Source organism: Solea senegalensis, linkage group LG9 (assembly GCF_019176455.1).
Source record: "Solea senegalensis isolate Sse05_10M linkage group LG9, IFAPA_SoseM_1, whole genome shotgun sequence".
Lineage (NCBI taxonomy): Eukaryota > Metazoa > Chordata > Actinopteri > Pleuronectiformes > Soleidae > Solea > Solea senegalensis.
Genome location: NC_058029.1, coordinates 19,590,399 through 19,616,103, shown reverse-complemented (window position 1 = coordinate 19,616,103; position 25,705 = coordinate 19,590,399). Strand labels below are relative to the sequence as shown.

At 41.4% G+C, this 25,705-nt stretch overlaps 1 protein-coding gene across 3 annotated transcripts in view; it reads right to left on the bottom strand.

The window, feature by feature from the left end:
• Positions 1-25,705, bottom strand: part of kcnn3 (potassium intermediate/small conductance calcium-activated channel, subfamily N, member 3) — a 43,765-nt gene that overhangs the window by 9,217 nt on the left and 8,843 nt on the right. For all 3 annotated transcript variants that reach the window (XM_044034910.1, XM_044034911.1, XM_044034912.1), the window contains exons 3-7: positions 22,983-23,078; positions 8,628-8,924; positions 7,473-7,594; positions 6,092-6,233; positions 977-1,087 (exon numbers count right to left, since the gene is read on the bottom strand). In XM_044034910.1, coding sequence (XP_043890845.1) covers positions 977-1,087; positions 6,092-6,233; positions 7,473-7,594; positions 8,628-8,924; positions 22,983-23,078 — 768 coding nt within the window. The remainder of the gene's footprint in view (positions 1-976; positions 1,088-6,091; positions 6,234-7,472; positions 7,595-8,627; positions 8,925-22,982; positions 23,079-25,705) is intronic.

Below are 25,705 nucleotides of genomic sequence, written 5' to 3'. Positions count from 1 at the left end.
AAACATTGCAAAGATACAAAAGTTAAGTTTGACAAATCCCTAATTGTCACTTCTTCTTACACTGGAAAAACAATAAAAACAATGTTGTTAAATGAAGTTTGAAATCCTTTTTAAAGTGAGGGTAAACATCTTCAGTAACAACTTCTGTAAAGGTGTGCAAATCCTCTCTCTCCACACACACACACACACAAAGGTGTTGAATGCAGGAAGACGTGGTGACGGCTGAACTGTTAGAGAAGGATTAATAATGCTCCTCTATCGATATTTTATACCGACTGAAATTATTGATCATTCTGCCCTGTTTAGTTACACAGATACCCCACTGCCATAATGTACCCTACATATTTGATATGGGAGCTATTTTTAAAACTTGGGTCTTTCAACTTTATGAAAAATTGAAAAGGACTACGGGGGGAAAGGAGGGGGTGAGGAGGGAGGGAGGCAGGTGGCAAGGAAAACAGAAATCAAAAGAGGAAGGAGTGAAAGCGACTGAGAGAAAAGTGTTTACTGTAAAATGTCAGACGAGGGATGAAATGGAGGGAGGAGATAAGAGATGGACAGAAAGAGAGGGAGATGGTAAATGAGGGAGCTGAGCAGAAAGAGCGAGAAAGAAATGACCTTTTATTGCCTTTACTCACTCAAATAACACGACACTCGCTCACAAAAATACACAGTGATAGTGGGATGCTGTGGTAGGGGCGGGGTGAGGGAGGGTGTGTGTGAAAGGACAAGCCATTTAGATGACTTTTCAAATACCTTGTCTAACAGCAGAGATATCCCAAATCAACAGAGCCAAATCCCACCAAAGGGCATTTACAGATAAAACCCCCGGCAGTTTTACAAATTATAGTTCTGTCGGGAGCTCAATTACGTTGCATACAGAGAACACGCCATTTATTTCACCAACTATTCAGTAGTTTTGCCTCATTTGTGAAACACAACGACATATTCATTCATACCACACAGGCCTACACACCCTCTTGGTGAGTTGCGTGTCCATCATGAAGTTGTGTACGTGTTTCTCAGCCTTGGTCAGCTCCAGCTTCCTGGCTACCACGGCAACCACCAGAGCTGTGCAGCCTGCACCCTGAGAGAGGGAGGAGCAGAAAACAGAGCACTGAGTCAGTCAGTACAGAGGAGGAATGGGTAAATCGGTGGCTTTTCGCTGGGGAATTAGCCCAGATGATTGAACGGGCCAAGGACAAATACAAGAAAGACAGGAGAAGTGAAAAGGAGAGAGGAGAGAGGAGAGAGGGGAGAGGATTAGGAGGGATAGCTCTGTTCCAGATCCACATTTCCTCATGTTGAAATGCAAGCCAAGTCTATTTTTCACTTGCAATCCATCTGGTGTGAGATGCTCTCTATATCACCACTACAGCTGAAAGATATGCCCCTTTTATAGATGAAAAAAAAATAAACACCCGAGATTGACACAACCTAATTTCATTTAATTAGATGCTGTCAATCTGAAGTACATGGTGTCAATCTTCTACTGTCAACCGAGGTCCAAGGTTTGCAGGAAGTCAGTCTAAACGCGTCGACTGCTTTGTATGTTTTCAGCTTGACCCACATGAAACATATGGCAAAGTCATTGGGGAGAGAGTGACAGCAGTCTCTCATCCAGGAAGACATGCTTGAGAGGAGAAGAGAAGCAGGAGCACGGGGGGGGAGACAGACTTAATTAACTTCCAGATTAGACACTATTTTTCAATGGGCTGTTGAGTGCTAACCGGTTCCTCTGATGGGTGCAGGCATGGAGTGGAAACAAAGGGAGAAGGAAGAAAAGATAAAGAGAGCAATGAGCTAGGAGTAAATATAAATGGGGAAGGCAGGAAACATGAAGGGAGCGATGAATGCAGGAGGAGTGGGCGTGTGTGTGTGCAAGGAGGAGGAGGAAGAGAGAGAGAGAGAGAGAGGCAGAGGAGAAGGCCGTGTTAATGAGGTCACATATCTGATAAGTAATGAATTAAGATTAAGAGAGTTTAATGAAAATGTATGAGTGCTGCTTGTGAGTTTGTGCAACTCACAGTGGGAGAGAAAGGGAGTGTGAGCGAGTGCGAGAGAGAGAGAGAGAGAATAAAGGAGAGAATCGTAGTGAGTTAGAGGGAGAGCTTTTTTGAAGCATGAAGGGAAGGGTGAATAGTCAGGTCTTCATCGTGCACATTACTAAGAGACAAGACAGGTTTGCCAGAAATAACTTTGGCTGGGTTCAGTAAAATGTAATGCACAAACAGGCATTAGTGCCCACGTCTATACACTCATCTACTCTATTTGTGTTTATTCGACAACTATGAATAAAATATGATGAAAACTGATGGGAAAGCCTCAGAGCTCGTACATGTCTGTGCTCTGGGCGCAAAGATCCCTCTACACGTTGACTGTTTCCCAGCTGTGTGCACGTGTCTGCGAGCATGTTGAAAATTGTCCTTCTCGGTCAAAAACAGCGGGGTGCTGATTGGTTTGTCAAGGCAGGCTTTGTGCATGTGCCGGCGTGTGTGTGTGTTAGTGTGTTAGTGCGTGCGCGTGTGTAAGAGAGAGCGAGCGTTTGTTTGTGTAGACGCCTGCATCCATTTGATTCCAGCAGGCTTCCCTGTGCAATCTCCACAGAGCGACACGGCTGATGATGGCTGTGCTGTTGTGATTTGTTTCATATGCCTGGGTGTTTCCCTCGCTCCCTCCACTACAGCACAGCCATCTAGAGAGCTGTCAGAGAAATGGGGAATCACCAATCTCTGCCTCTGTAATTCACACTCTCCAGGTAACAATTACATCTATTACTCATCTTCATGAAGGAAAAAACCCAACAGTTTAAAATGGTTCCTTCTCTTCCTTCTGTATCAGGAAGCTGAAGACATAACAATAAACACTCATTTGCATGGTAACACTTTGTCTTCATGCCATGTTTAGCATTTGTAATGTATTTATAATGTATACGCTCATAAGTATACGATCAGTGTAACAATACACAGATTTGAAATGCTTATTTTGATGTGTTTTTGGTCACTGGAATTGATTAAAATGTACCAAAATGTTTCATTTTGTTTATTTTATTTTCAATTTATTTATTTTCTTATGTATGTCAAGTCATGTACACTTAAATCATGTATGACTTAACTTTTGGTGTGTTGCATTGTATTGTAAAAACGTATCAATGTACAGCATTTGTCAACAGTTACACTTTCTCATACTAAAATATTTTCTATTATTTTCATATTAACACACACACACACATAGAGGACAGCATGTACCTTATTTTGTTCTTTAAACCATTTGCTGAATGTTCACATATTGCTTATATATGCTAAGTAAGTCAAAGTAAAAGTTAAGAATCAACAAAATGCATGGATGGACACATAATGGAAATACACACACCACATAAACATGTAGTACACGAAGGGCCCTGTGCATTATCTGATATGTGCTCTAATTTGGAAATCAGTCATCTTTTGCTTTATGTAAGTACAAACATTCTGCTGTAGTCTACTCCACCACCATCCGCCTGCCCACACAGACACATGAAAGCACGCACACATCCATACACACTTACACCTTGCACACCCCCAAGTAGCCTCGGGGCAGTGGTATATTCCAACAACATTGGCCTTCATGTGTTGTCATAGTAACAAGGGCGAGAATTTCTCCTATAGAGACTCATTACAATAATTTTCAACCAAGGAAAAAAAACAAAAACCCAACATCCTGTTTTCTGCCCCCGACCCGTCACCCCTGCTCTCCACTTTTAAAGAAATCCTCTGTTAACTTCACTTCCAGCAACCTGCTGCGCCCGCTCCCCTCTTCCACCTGCATCCTCACTCCCTTTATCTCTGATTATCAACGAAAATAAACCACTCATGAACACTCTGACGAGTGTGGCAAGTGTGTGTGTGTGTGTGTGTGTGACAGGGGAGGAGAGTGTGTGTGGGAGTCATACTAAGAGTGTGTGTCAAGTTCTGTGTCAGTGTTGTGTGGAGGATGCAGTCTGTAGCAGCGGGCTCGGGACAACCGCGTATCCACCCCCTGTTTTGTTCCTTTATGTGTGTGTGAGTGTGCTAACATTACAGTAAGTGTTCTCACTCTCACACTAAACACTAAAGCACTGATTGGATGATTCACTCAACAAATGGACATTTGTGTATGTCTTTGTTAAAGTGTCTGTTTATTCAGTTAGGGAAAAAGTGCACTGACAAATGCAGACATAGGGATTATATAGGAATGTGCGGAGGTTTTCCGTTTAGTTTAGGGTTGAAGTAACTATAGTGAGAGACATCATTTTCAATGCAAAATAGAAACAACCATCACAGGAGCTCAACGAACAGAAAAATGACATTCTGAATGACAATTTTAGGGTCATGTTGATGGATCTCTAAAGGCCCTGGTATACTTCTGTGCACACGCCACGTGCGCCGAGGTGCACGTCGCATACCACAGACCCTGCTATACTCTCGTGTCAGGGTCCTGTAGTATCTCACTTCGCCATCGGGTGGCGATACAAATCTGGACACAGGGAATATGACGCATTCCTACCAAAGAAGAAGAGAACGATGCTACAACTCCCTCGGACACGTACTGAACGGAACCACTCAGGGGAAACACGGCTTTATTCTAAGGCTACGAAAACGACATGATTTTTTTTATTTTTAAAGCAATTATACACTTATACAAACATATTTATGGATATTAAATTCCACTCCTGCCAAAAAACCCTCTTAAATGTCACACACTGGACCTCTAATTGTTTTTTAATGATGTCAAGATGGTTGCTACTTTATTTCAGGGACACCTTTGCTGAACACTCGAGGGTGTACTAGACATGTAAGTGTGTAACTGGAGTATGGATGTCTGCAGCAGTGATAATAATATTGACATCAGAATGCTGCTCAGCAGTTACATGGTCAAGAATGAACAATTTCATGATACAAGTAAAGCAATTTGGAAGCTTTGCTTGTTGAATTTATATATCATTAGTGGGCTGATCTGAGGACTGTTTAAAAACGATTTGTGAGCGTCAAAGACTGAACAATGGCTGCCGTAGCTTTTAAAAAGGCAACATAAGTAAAGATAAGAAATGTCATTGTAACGAAATATGACATTCTAAACATCATACCCAGACTACCTACTCTAACTCTTATTTGACAAACGTGATAGTGGCGTGCTTAATGCAATGCACACGTCTGCAATTTAGGAAATAATGAATTGTTATGTCATTCAGTAATTTCAGGTGAATTTTCAGTTTCTAGCTTTACACTCGTCTTCTATTACTCACTGTTCTCTCTCCCTCTGCAACATAAAACATGTGGAACACTGTGTCCTGTGAGCAAAGCATTCCCAGGTCGCATCCGACTTTGTCTTTCATCAGCTGCCGTACTTATTAGTACACATTACTTGATATTAAGACGTAGAGATTTTCCGTTTGCATTTGAAAGCGTCTAACTCTGTGACAGCAAGGAAAACAATGGTCTGCATTCACATCAGTAGATTAAGACCTGTGGTAATTCCTTTTTTTGACAAAAAGAGGCAAGACATGAAGGCGAAGACACTACAAGAAAGAAGAAAATAATATAAACTGAACGTAAAAGAGTTCGGAGGACGGAGGAACACCTGCGAAGTGAAGCAAACAGAGTAGCAGTTGGTAGCTTAAACACTGATAATAACAGATGGAGGGGAGATAGAAATAGACACATGGCCTCAGGGAAGAAGACACGGACAGAGAGGAAGAAAGAGATAGATGGATGTATAGAAAAAGAGAGGGATGAGAGAGCGGTCCAGAAGGAAAGTGACTGACAGACAGAGAAAGAGAAATTGAGAGTGGGAGGACATGGCACACTGAAAGGAGGGACCTTCATTATGCAATAAGGACAGAAACAGTTTATAGAACACACACACACACACACACACACAAAACACAGACACACAGATGCAGGCTAATTCAGAGAGGATTGCCCAAATTACGCAAATGGCAGAATGTCTCTCCCAAATGGCAGCATGCTCTCTAATCTGCTGACCTTTGAATGACGCCAGGACAGCTGCAAGGGGAGCGAGAGTGACACAGCGAGATGGACAGAAAGGACAGAGGGGGAGGAAATCTACTAACCATGATTCCTGTGAGGAGACAGACTCCTCTGCCACAGTAGGTGTGCGGAACCATGTCTCCATAACCGATGGACAGGAAAGTGATGGAGATGAGCCACATGGCTCCCAGGAAGTTACTGGTCACGTCCTGAGCATCATGATACCTAAAAACAAAGATCAAAGGTTCAGAGGCTGCTGGTCGTCAACTATATTCACATATAAATATTAACGATAAAAAGAAAACCTTGCCTTTTCATTTATGCAAAATTTGCATAAATAAATGCCTCAAACACGTGCCCTGCAATTTTACCTGACACAGAACATATCATGCAACTGCAGCTCTTCCTTTTATAATTTCTGCCCTGCACACAAAATGGTTGCCGTAGTAACTGAGCCTGGTGCAGTTTGGAAACAAAGTTTTCACAAAAACTATTTGGTAGAAAAAAAGTCAATGAAGATGTGTGTGTTTTTCCTCCGTTCGTTCGGCTGTGTCGTGCCAGACGGCTTTTCAGCAGCATTGCAGTGATGCATTCAAAGCTTCGTACCCAACTGATATCAAAAACAGTTAAAGGCAAGACAATACAATTATATATTAAAGTCCCTTTAGGTCTGTGGTTGAGAGCCTGTCGACTCGTTTCTCCAGTTGGAGCCACACTGTTGTGTTGACTAGTGCAGTAAATGTTAGGCCACTTTATGGCAGTCTGCTTTCCTTAAGGCTCCGTTTCCTTGTGCTACGGGGATTCACACTGGCTTCAGCTCTCGAGCCGCGTGGAGCTGGAATCTCATTTGTTGCCTATTGGAAGGACATTTGGAGGAACAGTTCTGCTCTGCCACCATCACAAATCCCAACCAGATTTTCCCTGAAGAACCTGCGAGTGCCCCTTAGGTGTTTGTGTTCTAGTTATAAATACTGAAGGAGGTAAGGAGGAAGTAAAAGGAAGTTTTAACAAACTTGCTGTGATCTGCTGTACACCACATACAAACAGCCTAAAAAGGCACCATTGATTTTAAGGTCCATTGTGAGGATTTGTTGGCAAAAATGAAATATACTACCCATAGTTTATGTTTCTATCATTTTATTATATAAAAAATTGTTTGCTTTTCATAGCCTAAGAATAAGTCTTTTCTTTTCTGTTCTTTAGGCAACGGCCTTGCTTTACACAGGGCACAATCATATTTCTTTGTGCTGTGCACTTTGATGCAGAAATGAAGAATGATGATCTCTTCTGGTATGTGAAGGCCACACATGGAGGACTCCATTTGTTACAATCTGTAGTCTCAAAATTAGATTAGATTAGTCACTAATTCTTATTCACTGGAGTTTTAATTCCTTGTCCTATGGCACACACAACAGACACACAACACAAACACACACATGGAAATGGACCAGCTTTGTTACTGACCTCTCACACACTCGCACAGTCCAGGCAGCGATGATCCACAGAGAGATGCTGAAGACCAGCAGCACCGTCCCAGGGCAGATAGTCATGAGGGTTTTCATTACAAACCGGGTGTTAAAATGCACCTACGATGCATGGACACACACACACACACATATACTCACAGTTAGTAAAAACCAGAGGTGAAAAATGACATAGTAATAGACATTTGTATTTGTGTACAGTCTCCCACTCGGACTTTATGTTTTACTTATTAGTCTTCTGAGTAGCTTTTGATGGGACTCTGCAGTCATGTGAGTCAAGATCGGGGCTCGTCCTCTGACCCGGGTCAACCTATACGATGTCTCTGAGTAATTGGCTCATTCTAGTGCAGTTTCTTCTTTCCTTTTTTTCATATGTGGCTCATTTATCAATAAGAGGCAGACCATCATGTCAGGAAAATAGATCATCAGAGTACAGCAGTTGTGCCCTGGAAGGGTAAAGTAGCTGATAAATATGCTGTCACACGTTAGAGCTGCACGTCAACGGCAACTTCACCTCTTCTCTCTGTGACTGCAGCCTGCGGGTCAGCATCGTGCCGTCGCAGATACACTCTCAAACTGCTAAATCACTCATTTGGAAGTGACTTGCTCTCTTCCACTGTTCTCCTCTCCTCTACTCCTGGTAGACCGCATATTTCCAACACGTGCAACACCCGCTTCCTGATTTCAGAGGAATGTCTTTAGTTTAAACTCATTAGGAAACTGGCACCAATCATTTATTACATGCTCTGTGCACGTTTCCCCCGTGCTCGTATAGCAATCTCATTCTCGTACTTGATTTTTATGCCCCATTTGAGCCGTATGCAATTTCTTGTTCCCATTTCACGCCCCCGTCTCATATTGTTTTATGAAACCATAGCTTACATCTAAGTCTCTATTGACAATTATTGCAAAAGAAGAAAAAATGGGATTTGAAGTGGAAGATAAAGAGGACCAGGGTGTCTAGAAGGACGTAGTGGAAGGAAGGACAGCATGGGCACAGTTTTAATGCAGAAGAGAGAGCTCTTGACCTCAATACATTTACAACTCTGTCGCCTGTTTCCAGTGAAATGTTTGACAACCACATTTGGAATGCATACTGCACAGACACAAACCTGCAAGCACAAACCAATCTAACCTTATTTAGGGCACCTATACTCCTGGAGGAGGCATCGGTGAAGAGTTTACTGTGCAGGAGCATGACTCTGGCGATGAGGTAGAGGCGCAGGAACATGGGCACACTCAGCACCATGTCCAGGTCAGCCTCCGCCTGTGACGGTGCATACGAGAAGGCCAGCCGCGCCCGCCACTGAAACTTGAAGTCCCCGGGCACCGGATGCACCGCAGACACCAGCAGCTCCAGCGCAATCAGCAGGACCCTTTCCATCGTCATGGCAATGCGCCAGTCGTCTGCTCCGTTGTCGATGACAAACAGCTGCAGGGACAGGAAGGACATGAGGAGAATTAAAAGTGGTGAGGAGTTGTTTTAATGCAACCGTTCATCATGGTCCTCGGCTGGCACAGTCCACTCATCAGTACAGCTGACTGATCTGATGATTAAAGGAACCAGAAGCAATTTGAAGTAAATGTTGTTTTCTCGAGATGTAAAACAACATCCATCTAATCAGTAATCCATTCAGTCTCCATTCAGTGCTTCGGCTCATTTTCATCTAAACTACGACTCTTAAATTAAACCAAAGATGCCAAGTCATGAGAAGCTGCGGCTCTGGAGTGAAACACGTTCCAGTTTATCACAATCATACACAATATTCAAAAAAAGACGATGACAATAAGAGTTTTTCTGCCAGTCTCATCGCCACTAAATAATGTTACTTAATCTGCAGTTTCTGTCTCTGTGCATGAGGACGTTTTTTGTTCGTAATTGCTGTGGTTACTCTCTATATTAACATCAAAGCAGCGTTGTTAAAAGCAAGTGGTAAGAATCGGGTTTCGTTAAAGGGAATAAAGACGGGCACCAGGGGAAAGGACACCATGAAATATAAATGTTTCTAGCATTGAGAGCTTGAGTTTAAAAGTGCCTGTAAAGTGATGTAAAATATCCTCTGACTCTGTCACCCCACAGGAAAACGTCTTACTAACCACTTTGCCAAATTTGAATGATTAAAGAAGGTGCCAAGTGTTCAAAACTAAGGTTTCAAATCATGCAAAATTCAGCAACATTTTATGCCCTGAAATGCTGGGGAATACGAATACAGACACAGACACAGACACAGACACGCTTCAGTGGGGACCAAAGCAGGCGAATGTCGCTGTCTGTCAGTGTTTGCACAGAATGCAAACACTCCGGGATCAAACTGCCTGTTCACGTAGAAGAGACATTTTCACCATTTTGGTCACAGTCCTGTCCTCTATTTGCCTCTTTGTCTATCAGTGGCACCTGCAGCTTCACAGCAGGACTCTGCTGTTTATTACCTTTCAAGGTAAGACACATTTTTGGGACAAAGAAATCTCAGGTAGCGAGCAAAACAAAGGATCTAGTGCAGGAGCAGGTGCAGTTACTCACAGGTGAACTGGTAAAGTGCTGATGAAGCTTACTGAGGGTGAAGTGTTTGAGTTAGAGTTATGTTTACTATATGACTCCAGTGTGTCGCTGAACCATATTTTTAAACGTGGAAGACTGAGGAGAAACAGTTTTCAGTCTTTACTCCACAGTGTCGTATTTTTTTACATGTCCTCAGCCACATAGTAAAGTGTGTGAAGAAGTACAACTGTGCATTTGCTTTACACGGTCTTTAAGAATCATTTTTTACTATAGTAATTGAACAAATGATTTACTTTGGAAACAGGTTACTAACTTAGCAACAATAGCAGGGGAACCTCAAGATACGATACCCGGTCCACGATACCAATAATATCACAATATCACGACTGTTAATTTCCCCGAGGGAACCTCCCAAAGGGATCAATAAAGTCGTCTGTCTGTCTGTCTAATACACTGATTCTGTCTTAATCAATATATGGAAAGACATATATCGCGGTACATCCCGATATCTGTCTAACGGAAGAAAACAAAACGTCTGTGAAAAGTTAAAAGTGCAGGATTTCTCAATTTATTCACAACATAGAGAACATGAAGTCTATGTATTGAACGTGGATGGAGCATGTAGCTTTCTCCACCATTATCCTGCAGCAAACTCTTCTTCTTCTTCATTTACTGGAGACATCAAGTCGCGACGCCCAGTGAGTGAAACTGACAGAGACCGTTTACTTTAGAGCGCCTTCATTTATTAAATCAAAAATATCAATGATCATATTGCACAAGGAAGGACAACAACATATAACCATATTGAGCCAAAACTAAACAGTAAGCATGTATTCTCAAACGTGGACATGGATGCCTTAATAGGAGATTTTTGCAGTGGACAGAAAAGAAGCTCAAAACAGAGATGATGAAGAAAGGCCAGGGCTCAGTGAGAAAAATGAGGAACTCCCCTGCTACAAGTCAGACAAGTTTGTCATATGATGTACTGCCTCGAGTAACAGCCAGTGCTAACAGTTGCACATGATTCATCTGGAGGGCTTTCAGCCCACACAAACATTTATTTAGGAAGACAAAACACAGGGACAGGTAAGAGGTTGAATGTCAGAACAAAGTGCGTCGCATCTCAGTGGACACTGTGAACCGAAGCTCTGTCACTTCTTCAGCCACTTCTACAAATACAGCCGGCTTAATTCTTCATTATCTGTGTCCAGCTCAGCAGCATGGAGGACGCTTTCTTTGCTCTGCTGTTGTAACATGTGTGCACACATGTAGTCAAGACGTGCGCACACACACACACACACACACACACACACACACACACGAAGCCTACGCACATGTCTGAGTCATTGTGTTAGCTATCATCTGAACCAGGGGTCACACACCGGCTGCAATCTTTAGTACTTTCTATATGTGTGTGTGTGTGTGTGTCTGTGTGTACTGTATTTGTGTATGCCTGAGTGAGTTTGAGAGAGTGTGCAGACCCAGCCTCATCGTGGTGACTGTTGCCAAGGCGACAACATCAAAGAGCAGCCAAGCTTAATTAGGATCCCCAGTGAGAGAGAGAGGGAGAGAGAGAGAGAGGGAGAAGCAGCTTCAGACGAAGAAAGGAAAAAGAAGGTGCAGGCAGAAGATGGAGAGGTGTGTGACGAGTGTAGCGCAGGTGAAGTACGGAGAGGAACACAGAGGAAATAAATGTTGTCTCACTCTCATGTTCCTTTCAGTGTGTGTGTTTGTTTGTCACTCTCACTTTGGCGTCAGTGATCTACTCGACAGGGACTTTCCTCCCAATCAAGGACAGAAATCTGATTGCCACATAGTAAACGACTGAGACGCAGGACTAATGATTAGAGTTAGGCATGTACACAAAAAATCACTACGGGGTTGAATGTAACTCAATACGATGTTCTTTGTGACAAGAAAAAGCAATATATTCATATGCTTGTTTAAGTTAGACATGGTATGACACTAAATGTCATATATACTCATTTTCTTCAGTATTTTGTTCTATTTTTTCCTCACAGTGAGCTTGTGTGTCCGTGCTGCTCCATCAGCCGTGACTCTCCCTTATTTTTTATCTCTGCCCACCTCTCTGTTTTTCCTCCTTCTAACATCCCTCACACTCCTCTCTCTTCTATCTGAATGACATATCTTCAAATGAAAACAGAGATGATCCAGTCTCTTGCCACTGGAGGAAATGAGCACCTCTCCCTTCCTCTTTCCTCCGCCCTCCCTCGCTGTGCTGTCCTCCCTCACGCTCCCCCTGTCGGTCTTTTCCTGGCTAAATCGCCATGAGGAAGGGATAAATAATTAAATTCCATTAGGAAAGTAATCTGTCAATGGGAGTGAGTGAGTGCCACTGCCCCAACATGACCAGGACAGAGGAAGGGAGTTAGGAGGAGGAAGCGTTGGTATAGAGGAAAAGTAGGTAGGGATTGTCAAGGTTTCTAAGTGTGTGTGTGTGTGTGTGTGTGTGACACACCCTGTCAACTCTATCATTAGAAAAACTAGACTGGGAGGAAGGTCAGAGAACAGCAAAACTAAATAAAATTGGACAAAAAGAACAAGCCCCAGAGGATAAATGACAAGGCGGGTTACAAAAAAACCCCACAAAAGAAGTGTCTTCTGTGGGGAGGGAGGGACGAGGAAAATAAAACAGAGAGGAAACAGAATGTGGACAGGACAGAAAGAGGGCAAAGTCAGACAGAAAACACACAGAGCAGGCCAGTGTGAGACAAGAAGGGACAAAAAAAAAAGAAAAGACAAATGTGTGAAAATGACAGGAGGAAAGACTGGCAAAGGTTTTTTCACAAGTGAAGGTGTGAGTTCTGAAAGGATCCTCTCGACCTGACAAAAAACCCCTTGCCCTCCCTCTGTTCCTGGCACAATATGTAACCTGTTCAAGGAATTTGTCACCCATCCATCGTTCCTCCTGTGCCAACTGTGCTTCAACCTCCTACAGTCCCTGAGGCTGGTGAAGCTTTGTAATCGTGTTAAGTCCCTTATTGCAGATGTCTCTCATCATGGAACCAGACACAGTGCTGGTCAGAATCTGACGGGCAAACAAGCGAGACATGCAGGGAAAAATTCTGTGCGCGCACACACAAAACGAGTCGCCTTGTCAAATTCAGCACAGACTCTACAAAGAGGTAGAGTCGGGCAAAACTGCCACAAGTCGGCATTTCTCATGGGAGGGAAAAAAGGCTAAATCTCAGTCTGGGATGCAGACAGTCCTGATCACTGAAGGAGATGGAGACATAATGAACACTGAGCAGCATGCACACATACTTTGACACACATAGTCACACCTATGGGAATTGTCTGGGTGCTACAGCATGGAAATCTGTGGAATGAGGGAAATAACTGGGGCAAGCCACACACACACACACACACACACACACACGCACACACACACACACACACAAATATGCAGGGAGGAGAGAACAGCCCCGGCACAGACGAGACAGAAAGGGAAGGAGAGGGTGTCAACTAAGTGCAAAGGAAGTGTAGGAAAGTGTGAGCGATGAGGAGAGATTTGTGGTTGTGGAGTGTGCATGAGAGATGTTGTCTTATTTGCCACTAGAAAGTCTAAAAAAAGCAACTGCAATAAAAGAAAAGGGGGATTCCACCTGTGGTGCCTTACGACGAGGAATTCCCTTCATTTGAAATGTAGGAAACATTTTTATTAAAAATGGCAAGATATTGGAAATAAATAAACCCCTACAGCAGAGGTCTCAAACTCGAGGTGGCACTTAATATCAAGTTATGAAGAGTTATTTCTATATGTTTCTTTATTTATAGATTTATTTTACATTGCAAATATTAACAGTTAATCACTCCAACAATTTTATTTAGAAAATTGTGAAAAATATCATTACAAATATTGCTATTGCATTAACGTGATTGAATACCCCCACTAAACAATTGTCTTTTCCTAAAACGTCGGGACTGCTTTCACTTGACCGCCCCCTTCTGACCAGACTAGATATGGCGCTTTTCCACTACATGGTGCCAGCGTGACGCGGTGCGGTTATTTTGCTTTTCCATTCGCGATAGTACCTGGTACATGGTACTTTTTTTAGTACCTGATTTAGTGAGGTTCCAAGCGACCTGAAACCATGCGTAACATCATCAGACTGCGATGACTCCGCCCCCGTTACTATATTGTCAGAGGCAAGGCAAGGCAAGGCGGGACCATGTAGTGGAAAAGCAGCATTAGTGACCCCCAGTTCATTTGGGTTTGAGACCCCTGCCCTACAGTAGACGGAGGATACAGTTGTTTACACTACTGTATGTACATTATATTATGCAGAATCTGTAGAACTTGACCTCATAAAATGACTGCTGAACACATTCCAGGACCTGAGGAAACATTCCTCTATTGAAGGCTATTGCTCACTCACATTTTCCTAATGCCATCGTGCCTGTTTATGAGTGGCTGTGAGTGCCAAGCCGATGTCTCCTTTATCAATGGATAAAATCCTCCAAAAGTAACCAAATAACACAGTTCACTAATGCATAAAGTGCACTAATGGACTGGAGAAATATCCCCTTCTCTCACTCTCTCAGCATTTCTATTTGATTAATTTCAACAACAATTCAATTTTGCCTTCAAGTCTGGATTTCTTGATTTCTTTTATGAGCAAAAATGAATCCATTTGTTTTAGAGTACTTTCTTTCATGTTTCCACGCTTGTAAAAGTTTCTGTGTTTTGTATGAGTGAAGGACAGAGGAGAGACATACATAAAATACACAAAGATGAAAACTACAAAGAGGTAGAGGCCTAGTTAAATTAATAGTTAAAATAATTAAGTAATGTCAAGGTTACTGAGTTACTGTATGAAAAGATCTCTCTGCAGGTCTGTCACAAAAATACTATTAGCAATTAACATACACTGCATTCTCATCCTTTAAATGAGTGAGAGTGGAGGTAAAGGATTTCATATTATATCAAACTGTGAAAATACTGTTTTTTTTTAGCAGTAGACTTTATTTCTCAATTTTTCTGTGGATGTTTGTGGCAGTCTTGCTTTATGAGCATAATGTTGCTTCCATCTGTCTTCAATTTCAGCCTTGTGTGAACTTGTGTTGCAGATTTAATATCTATTGATAAAACTGAGACACTTTCCATTAAAAAAAAAGAAAATGACTTACAATTCTCAATATTAAATTAGAGGTAAATAAGACCCAGCTTTAATTGAATATATTGACAGCAACATTTATTTTACAAATGGCCAATTTAGTTTCTTGACAGGACTTTGTATCTAGGTTTGGTAAACGGTTAATTGAAACTGGCTGTAAACTGCTCCAATGACTTCATTCATACCACTCAATGTCTGAGGTAATATAGTTTTCTGATTATAATACACCGTTGCCACATTTGTTAATGAGTTATGGAAACTCTAGAGTTTTACAGATGGTCATTTTAACATGTGACACACACAGACAACACAAACAACATTAACAGTGATTTGCATAAATCTAATTCAATGATCAATAATTGAATTAGCGTCCTTAACACAAAATTTCCTATGTGAAGAGACACCTTTTGATCAGAGAAGATATGTGAGAACAACACAGAACAGAGAAACACAAATCAGAAGCCATCCAATAAAAATCAAAAGGTTGTGTAGTTTAGCAGCAAGGTTGTCACTGTGATGGGATTTAAAAAACACCATCTACTGAACAACGTTTTCATTTGTCTGGGCTGAATGTGTTTCATTTAAATAAGAAACACTTTTCACTGTAATGCTGGAAGTGCTGTAACGTTTAAAAAATATCATCTCTATGTTCTTGTCAGATAATAAAAAGCCAATAAGAACTTAAGTCTTCAAGGGAATAATATGTGTGATTTTTTTATTATTAGAAACATAAAGAGAGAGACTAAAGGGACAGTGAAGGGGGAAGAGAGGAAAGATGTACACCACTGTGTAAAAGGAGGCAACATAAAATGATGAAATTGAGTGTGGCTTCTATGAGAGAAGTGCAGGTGAGTGTTCAAGTACAACACGAGAAGGTTGGATAGAAGAGAAGCTGAACGCTCAGTAACAAGGAACGCGAAGAATCAGGAAGAAAGGATGTGAAACTCAACAACAAAATTGAATTTAGGCCCCGTGGAGGAGAAGGGAGACAGATCTAATCTGATAAAGATGGAGAAGCAGGAGAAGAAAGAAGGGAAAAGAAAGAAAAAAGAAGCACACTGATGGAGGTAAACAAAAAGATACCGCGATAAAAGACACGTGTGTGGGGAGAAACTGAGAGATCAGGGAACAGAGGCGAGAGAAAGGTGGTATAAATGCCAGCTAAACCTGATAACATCATTCTGATGTGCAGCCGCTCCAACCTTCTGCACAAGTGTGTATATTATGGCTGTGTGCGTATGAATGACTGTGTGTTGTGTGTGTATATACATGTGTGTCATATCCTGTTACATGGGCAAAATGCTGCAGCGGAGTGTGCCATAATCTCACAATGAGCTCTTTATTGAAGAATGCCTTTCATTGTGTGTGTGTCTGTGTGGGTGTGTGTGTGTGTGTGTGTGTGTGTGTGTGTTTGTGTGGTAAACCTGCCGTTCCCATGCTAATCATGTATATGAGAAAAAGACGTAAGCCAGTAAGGCAGGTGCTGAATAATAAAATGTAATGCGTATGATTCATGTGTAGCCTTCATGAAAGTAGTTTGTGTAACTCTGACACAGCTGTGACTTCTTCAAACACAAATTGTCAATTTTACATTATACATTACATTACAATTTTATGGGTTAAAAACAACAACAACATACAATGTGCTATTTGCCTTTGCATTCCTTATTTGTGCTAAGCTAGGCTAAACACATCCTAGCTCCAGCTTCTTGCAGCTTAATCAATATTTCATAAATTTTACAGATGGTTCCCTCTCACTTCATTGGCATTGTTTCCAGCAGATGATAAATGGAGTATAAATGGACTGTTTTTCTGTCTCAAACAGCAGACAGACATGGTTATAGTGACGAGCCGAAAGTCGAGTAGCATTTTCTTTTAACCCTCTTATGACATGATATTCAGGCCGCCTGGATTTATTTTGATTTCATAGCTGTAGAATTGTCAAAAAATGTTCAGTGAGTGAGTGCTACTGCAAACTTTTTTTCCAAGATAACTTCAGCTTTCAATCCTGTTGGTGACAACAACAGAAGGGTTAAAGAGCCAGATCATATTAGTGGGATAAAAAACAAATAGAAACAAAAGGAGTGTGAATATGTCTATACGACATAGGGTGAAAGGCGGGGTACACCCTAGGCCGCCAGTCCATCACAGGACCACATACAGAGACAAACAACCATCCACTCTCACACTCACTCCTATGGTCAATCTGCATGTTTTTGGACCGTGGGAGGAAACCAGAGAACCTGGAGAAAACCCATGCACACACGGAAAAAACATGCAAACTCCATGCAGAAAGGCCCTTGTTCTGACCGGATCGCAAACCTGGGTCTTCTTGCTGCAAGGGCAAGAGTACTACACTGCTACACCTACTGTGTGGCCCCTATTTCTTAATTATGTAAATGATAACTTGTTTACTACAGTGTGGGTCGTATTTGTTGAGCCATCTTTTTCCTATTGGCCTAATTAACATTGTGCACATCAGGAAAGCTGCTACACAGAATAACCACTGGGCCCAAACAACAAAGCAGTCACATGATCATACAGGTTTTATGTAAATTAAGTCAAATCACCTCAGTCAAATGGGACTTGCGATCTTGTGTTTATGACATGGGAAGTTATGAACATGACGTGCTTGGCATTCAAATACTAAATCAGTGAAAATAACAGAGGCAATCAATTGTAATACTCCAAGCATTACTCACAAGTTACTTACTTACAAGTTTTACATTGGATGGCACCAACTTCAGTTATCCTGTGCAGAACATTCAGCTGTATGCACATCGTCCTAATTGAATGGTTTATGAATGAATGCATTTGTATTTGGACACGTTCAAACCAAGCATAAGGAATAAACATCAAAACAAAAGATAAGAATAGGAAAGTGGAAACTAAAAATGCTACTCCTTTGCTAGATTTTGGTCTTTAATCTCTCATTTACATACACTGTTCAAACAAATCCGATTACCTGGTTAAACTTTGTCTGACCATCTGGTCACAACAGCAGCTGCTATTCTGGTGACTAAGATGTTAGTGTAGCTCAGTGTTTCCCAATCCTGGGCCTCAGGGACTCGCTGTCCTGCATGTTTTAGATGTTGCCCTGCGACAACACACCTGATTCAAATGAATGGCTCGTTATCGGGCTTTTGCAGAGCTTGCTGATGAGCTGACCAGTAGAATCAGGCGTGTTAGAGCAGGGCAACATCTAAAACATGCAGGACAGTGAGTCCCTGAGGACCAGGATTGGGAACCGCTGGTGTAGCTGAAGGAAAGGGCGGCTAAAAAGAACAAAAGAAGAGAGACTGACACTGTAATAAACCAGAAATAACCTTTAAAGTAGGAAGCTGCTAAGGGCTGAAAATGTAAATTATCAGCATCCAAAACCAAGTTATTATGAAAAGTGATTCTGGGTTAAATCCCAACATCACCTCCCCCAACCTGCTGTGATTCCCTCCCATACCTTCACAGCACCCTCCCCAAACTCCTAACTTCATTTAATCAAAAGGAATTATCTCTCTATCTGTCTGCGTGTGTGTCTCTCTCTCTGTCAGCCTTACAGTGGCAATTCTCAATCTCTTCTTCTGCCGTCAGCATTAGTGTGTCTGTCACGTGCAGCGACCACGGTGTGCGTGGGTGGATGAAAAACTCATGTATGTGAATATGACGTCGAACTTGTGAGCAGAAAGGAGATCTTTTTATCATTCATTCATTCATTTTCTACCGGTTTATCCTCCACATGAAGGTCACAGGGAGCTGGAGTCAATCCCAGCTGACATGGAGCAAAAGACAGTGATCACCCTGGACAGGTCGCCAGTCCATCACAGGGACAACACACAGACATGAACAACCATTCACTCTCACATTTATACCCATGGTCAATTTAGAGTGTCCAATTTATCTCTGTATATGTTTCTGGACTATAGGAGAAAACTCACACACACATAGAGAGAACATGCAAACGCCACACAGAAAAGAAATCAGTCAAATCAGTATCTGAAGTGGTGACTTTCTTGTTGTGAGGCAACAACTGTAGCCACTGTGCTACTGTGTGTCCCAGCTCTTTTGTCAATGATTGCATGAATGCATACTGAACGCAAAGACACACATGCAGGTGTTATATTTTGTCACGTACTTAAGTACAAAATTCACACATCTGTACTTTCCTTTGTTATTTATATTTCTCCACTACATTTCCTCTATCTTTGTTACTCGATACTACCAAATAAAATCAGAAGAAGAAGAGTTGGGAATGGTCTTTTCTAGTCTTGATGAGCTGCTTTACATTAAAGTTTTGACATTCACCCATTCACACATCTTTCATACCCATTCATACGCTTCACTGTGGGCTTAAGTGTCTTGCTCAAGGACACATATAGACTAGAAGTGTCCATGGCTCAATTATAACTCCTCACTACTTTTGATATGTTTACTTTTATTTCTAAAACTAGCAAAAAAAAGTACATTTTATATCAGAACATTACTTTTCATGCAATAAAAGATCTTTTTTTAAAAAAAAAGTAATATTATAAAAAGTGACTTCAACTTCTACCAAAGTCAATGTCTGGTAAGATACAAACATTGAGTTGGCTGCCTTTCATCACACATGTTAATACACAGCCCGTTGCATGTTATGGAGTGATTACAGGTCTATCAGTGACAGTGTATGACAGTGAATAAGCAACAGTCATCTCGATATTGATCCAAAGACAGAGAGCCTGAGCCTCAGAGCAGAATGCATCAGAATCCCCACCACAGACCTGCTGGAACTTTAATAGACATTTCCAGCAACATCCAAGCTGTGATGTAATGAAAAAAAGAGCCACAGCACTAAACTAATATGTGGTTAGATGGATGAGAGAGGCTCCATGATTTGGTTGCTAAGAGTAATAGCTGGTGTGGGGGCACTCATTGGGTCTGATTTCCACAAGGCGCCTATAAATAGTCAATGTGTATTGATCGCAAATGGCTTCAGATGAAAACCCCGGCTAAATGACTGTGGTAGCATTATATTAGTGAAATGACAAACAGCAAAACAGATATTACAAAGCATGAAAGCATTTGGGATTGATTGTTTCAGCCCTTACAAGAGGTTGAGTCTGTGTGTGTCTGTGAACGCCACGGGTGAGTGTGAGCGCGTGCACGTTTATGTGTGTTCTCCCTGCGTCTGTTGCATTACAGGATTGCTATTGGCCGAGTGTGTGTCCAACATTTGTCAAATATCTACTTGATGCAAAGCCATGCAGAGTGTTTCATCAATCCCACAAAGACTCTCATTAATGTCATTAATTGGCTGTAGCCGACACACACCTGGGTCCCCTGGTCTATATCTGGAGCCTGAGGGACGTCGTACATAATGTTTACACTATGGACGGAGCTATGTGGGAAATTTGGGAAATGTGCTTTCTTGCCAAGGGTGAGAAGCTCAATGCTGCTCTCGGGTTTTTTAATGTGAAGCTCCAGCTAGCAGCCGGTTAGCTTGTCCAGCCAGCGAGGGAATATTGTTGCTGACCTCACTATCAGATAAACACATGAATAAGAACAATACATATGAAAAAAGAAGATGTTGCATCATCGGTGCATTCATACCCACAACATTCAGCTTACACTCTCATATTCAAATTGACTACAGTTGGTTTATCACAGTTATTGCACTGAGACAAAAGAACCTTTATGAATCTTTTTCTTTGCTGTGTACATTTGTGCCATTCAGACGCACAATGATATACTTAATAGACTGTTGGCTGTCTATTATGTTTCCACTGTCTTTACACGTGTGCGGCTCGGCGGCATGGACCTCCACAGATGTCGCATATGACCTATGAGCAGCCACAGAGGCATTTATAGTTGGCACTCGCATTAGTATGCTCCATACAAAGAAAATAGAAAAGTTTCGATAAACATTGTCTGCTGATGCATGAATCCATGGTGCATGTTGCATATTTGCACATTTGACATTTAAGCAGTAAAGGAGATATGGGGAGTATCTGTAGCTCACAAAGTGTTTGATAGTTCTTACATCTCTGTTTTGCTTTGTAAATCATGCCATAAAAGTTGCTCCAGCTCACCACTTGACATCATAAACTCCATTCAGACATGATATTAACATCTGTCCTGAAAGTACACAGCTAAATGCAACCAGTGTGTCCTGAACGTGTCGTCAGATACACACATAAAAAACACATTCAGAGGTGGTTTGGGAACACAAACCAAAGTCAATCGCAACGACGTGTTAGAGACTTCCTTTACAGTGGAGGTCCTCTGACCCACAGCAGTTTCACAGTATTTTATTACATTTCTCAGTCCTCATATATTATTTATTAGTAGCCACCACCACAATAAACCGTCTGTGGACACATACGTACAGCCAGCTAATACAGCTAAAACACAATTTTGTTCACACAAACAGAATTTCATGAGATCTGATCACATTGTTGTCAAGTTGTCACATTACACTAGGGCTGAGTATTGATTCAAACATTTAAATACGGTCTCAATGTCTGAACTTTGAAACCAATAGCACACTTATGAGGTGCCATTTGTAAAGTGGCTCAAGCTGAAAATAACGTTAGCATTTTGACACATTTCACTTCAAACAATGTTTAAAAATGTGTTGGGAATTTCTACATTTACACCAATATTTGTTAACGTATACATATATATATATATATATATACAGATATATTTAACAGTTAAATCTAAATGTTATGTTAAATATTAATCTAAGTATTAAATTTAAATCTAAATGTTCAGTCTATATATTAAATGTTAAATATTAAATTCAGATCTAAATGTTCAATATCAAATCTAAATATTAAATCTGAATCTAAATGTTAAACACAAATGCTAAATCTAAATGTTCTGGGTGAAACCAAATATTTAGCTAATATACACACAGTCGGTAACCGGAAGTACCAAAATAAAAGCTTTAGCTGATCAGACTGTGTCATTTTTTAAACATCGTTTGAAGCTAAATGTGGCAAAATGTTGATTTTATTTCCGCTTGAGCCACTTTACAAAACATCACCTCATACACAATTTCACACCTGAATGATACTTTTTTCAATTCCAATTTTACAAAATCTATTTGAACAAAAAATCATTGCACACTAAGGAACAATTCTTTCGTTTTTAGCTGGCACAGTTGTGTCACTTGAAATCTTCCCAACATACCTTTCTTCATTAAAAAAGTGCCAGCCTCTAAAAACACAACACAAACCCTCACAGTCCTGCCTTCCTCTTCTTCTTTCCAGAACGAGCTCCGTCTCTGGTCGTAATTTTGTGCACGCCTCCAGACAGCTAATTACAAGCACTGTTAGATCTTGGTCAAACCGCTTGCTGCATGCATATTGGCTCATTGACGCTGATGAGATTAAGTATTTTAAATATTTCAATATTCTATACCACAAAAGTATTATAAAGTTACAGGAGACACATTCTGGGGCTGTGAACAACCGCACTGCCCACTAATGATCAGATCTCTCAGGACAGATGTTTCGCAGTGGGTCAAGTTACGTGAACTCTGTGAAACCACAAACAGTTGTTTTTGACTCTTTCATGATACTTTCTGCACAGAATAAACAAACACGATATAGCATCTTAATGACTGAGCTTTACTTTGGGCTGATTATGTTACATTTTAAACGGCACAGAGTTATGTTTCCCTCAGCTCTGAGTCTTTAAGACAAGCTGAGCTAATTGCCTTCCAGCTTGAGCTCCATACTTCATGCACAAATATTAGAGTGGTATCGATCCTCCTCTCTAACTCTCGGCCAAAATGTCAAACACCTATCTGGGGTTTTCTCACTGTTTATATAGGCTATAGCTGCGGCGTGTGGTGCCGATGAATGTGTTTTACCTGAACTTCCCGTGCATGGTAGGCGATGATGAGGCCCAGCAGTATGACTGTGGACAGGCTGATCAGACACTTCAGGGCCAGAGAATACATGGAACTCTGTAGAGAGAAAAAGAAAACATGATAAACATGACAGAAAATAATACAGAATTCAGTTTAATAGTCAGATGTCACGTCATGCCCATGTCACTCAGCAGCTAAAGTGGCATGTGTACCACATACCCTCAGCAATAAGAACTAACATTTACAAAGCAGTTTTACAGGTAGAATGGTAGTATTCTATCCGTCAATAACTTTCTGCAGTCAAGCTTCAAATCCACTACTTGTCTGGTTTCATAGGGTTTATAATCAATGCAGTGGGGAACTTCCGATCAATACAACTCATAGCACTTCAGTGGCTTCTTTAACCCCCCTCACCTCACACAGTCTGAGCACAGCAACACCTTATCATACATGTGCACACACATAAACACACATTTACATTTACACCACTGCATTAAAATGAACATTTTACTGAAAATAAAAAGGGGAAATAAGGTAAGATTATTATAATGCCTTTGCAATTAGATTTTTTTCAATCAAATTCCATGATATTTTAGAGTTAATATGTGGTTTTAAAAGCACACCCAACCTATCAAGTAAAATGTGAGTAAACATCAGTTATTTGGACTCATCCTCAAAGAAAACCAACCTAGCTGCATTCCGTGTGCAACAGTTAGTGAAGCGACACTGTCTAAACTGATTCATTTGTCTACACCAGCTCAAGGACTTTGTTCTGAATAGCAGAAAAAGAAAGAATATGCAGCTAGAATCACCACCTCGCAGTTGTACTGTATGTCTTTTCTTATCATAATCAAACGTTTCCTTTGTTGACATATGCTCCAAATGTGTGTGTGTCAACGTCAGAGTGACCTTAATGACTAATGGTTTCTCATGGATTTTGTGTCAGATGTCAAGGATTTCATGACACCTTTGCATTTTCTTTGCTAATATATCACGCACACAGGAGCCCAAGGTGACAGTGACCTTGACCTTTGACCACAACATAACGAGTATGTCCTTGAGTCCAAGTGAACATCAGTCAGTCAGTCATCATCTAACCGCTTTATCCTCCACCAGAGTGTCGCGGGGTGTGCTGTGCCAATCTCAGCTACATCGGGCGATAGGCGGGGTACACCCTGGACAGTTCGCCAGTCCATCGCAGGGCCACACACAACTAGAGACAAACAACCATTCACTCTCACACTCAATTTAGAGTGTCCAATTTACCTAATCCCCACATTGCATGTTTTTGGACTGTGGGAGGAAGCCGGAGAACCCGGAGAGAACCCACGCACACACGGGGAGAACATGCAAACTCCATGCAGAAAGGCCCTTGTTTTGCTGCCATTCCTTCAAGGTGTGCCTGTCACATTGTGTTTATGAGACAGGAGTGGATTTTACAAACAGATGGACAAACAGTCACAACTGCCTCCAGCGAGGGTTGCTGCAACATGCAGATGTTCTCGGTGTCACATTGTGTGAACTAATTTGACTGAAACATACATATGTATCAGTGGTGGTCTTTGAAACAGGAGAAGCTCATTTCAGGCCCAGTTTTTTAAATACTGCAAACAAGAACAACTGGAACAAGGAAACACAACTATGGAAAACTGAAATGGTTTAAGAGTGTTTTTCAATATCACCAAGCAAACTATTTGTCTACAGACTTCACTCACAAAATCCACACAGGACTGATTTCCACTGTTTCAGACAGTTCCTCTAATCATCATGCAGAAGCCCAGCGTCCGCACCCGCCCACTGCTCTATTGACTCTAATGAGAGAAGCTGAGCTTCCCTGGAAGGGACGATCTTGCCACATTTGTCCAATCACCGCAGTGACAAAAACCTATTCTGTGTCGTCCCATAGAAAACAGTTGAAGCTGTGGTTTTAATCGGAGGCTGCTACGGGAATACGAAAACCAAGTATAGTATTGAAATGCAAACACAACTCAGTACATCTTTGACAACATTTTAGAGGAGGCTGAGCTTCCCTTGCTGTCTGCCTCACCACTGATTCATATTTAAAATTCATGCACTCCAGTTTTAACACGGCTGCGTCTCAAATGAGATGATTCAATGAAGATGCTGTTAAGCATTTATCACCAAAAACTTTCTGTCACAACAATACTACAGTAAGAACAGTGCAGTCCAATTTGCGCTGCATTTTTAAAATCATGAATTTAAATTGCAAACCACCTCCTGGAAAGTGGAGAGTGTTAGTCTGTGTGTTAAGGGGTTTCCCAAAGATGCTTCATGGCCTTAATGTTGCTAATTCAACACCACACAAACCCGCAGTTTAGTCCTTTACTCATTCCTCTGTGGCCGTCATATCAATGAGTGATTATGAGAGTAGATGCCCTTTTTCCACCTTTTATACAAATGCACAAACACATAGAGTCACATAAAGGAGAACATTAGAGTGTTGTTCATTTGTTGCTTCCATCAGTGTGATTATGGACCGCTGCACACCACTCTCAACTACCAACTAGCTATGACGAGCTAGATCTCCACTGATTTCCTCTATCATTGCGCCCAAACCACTCAAACTGTCCCCTCGTCTGTATTAGCTTGTGCTCTTTTTTCTTTTTTTTTTCCAGCCTGTCTCTCCTCTGCTAACATCTCATTTGTAGTCACTGGAGCAAACTAGGTGCGATGGAAGCCAACATTGTTTTGCTAATGAGAGA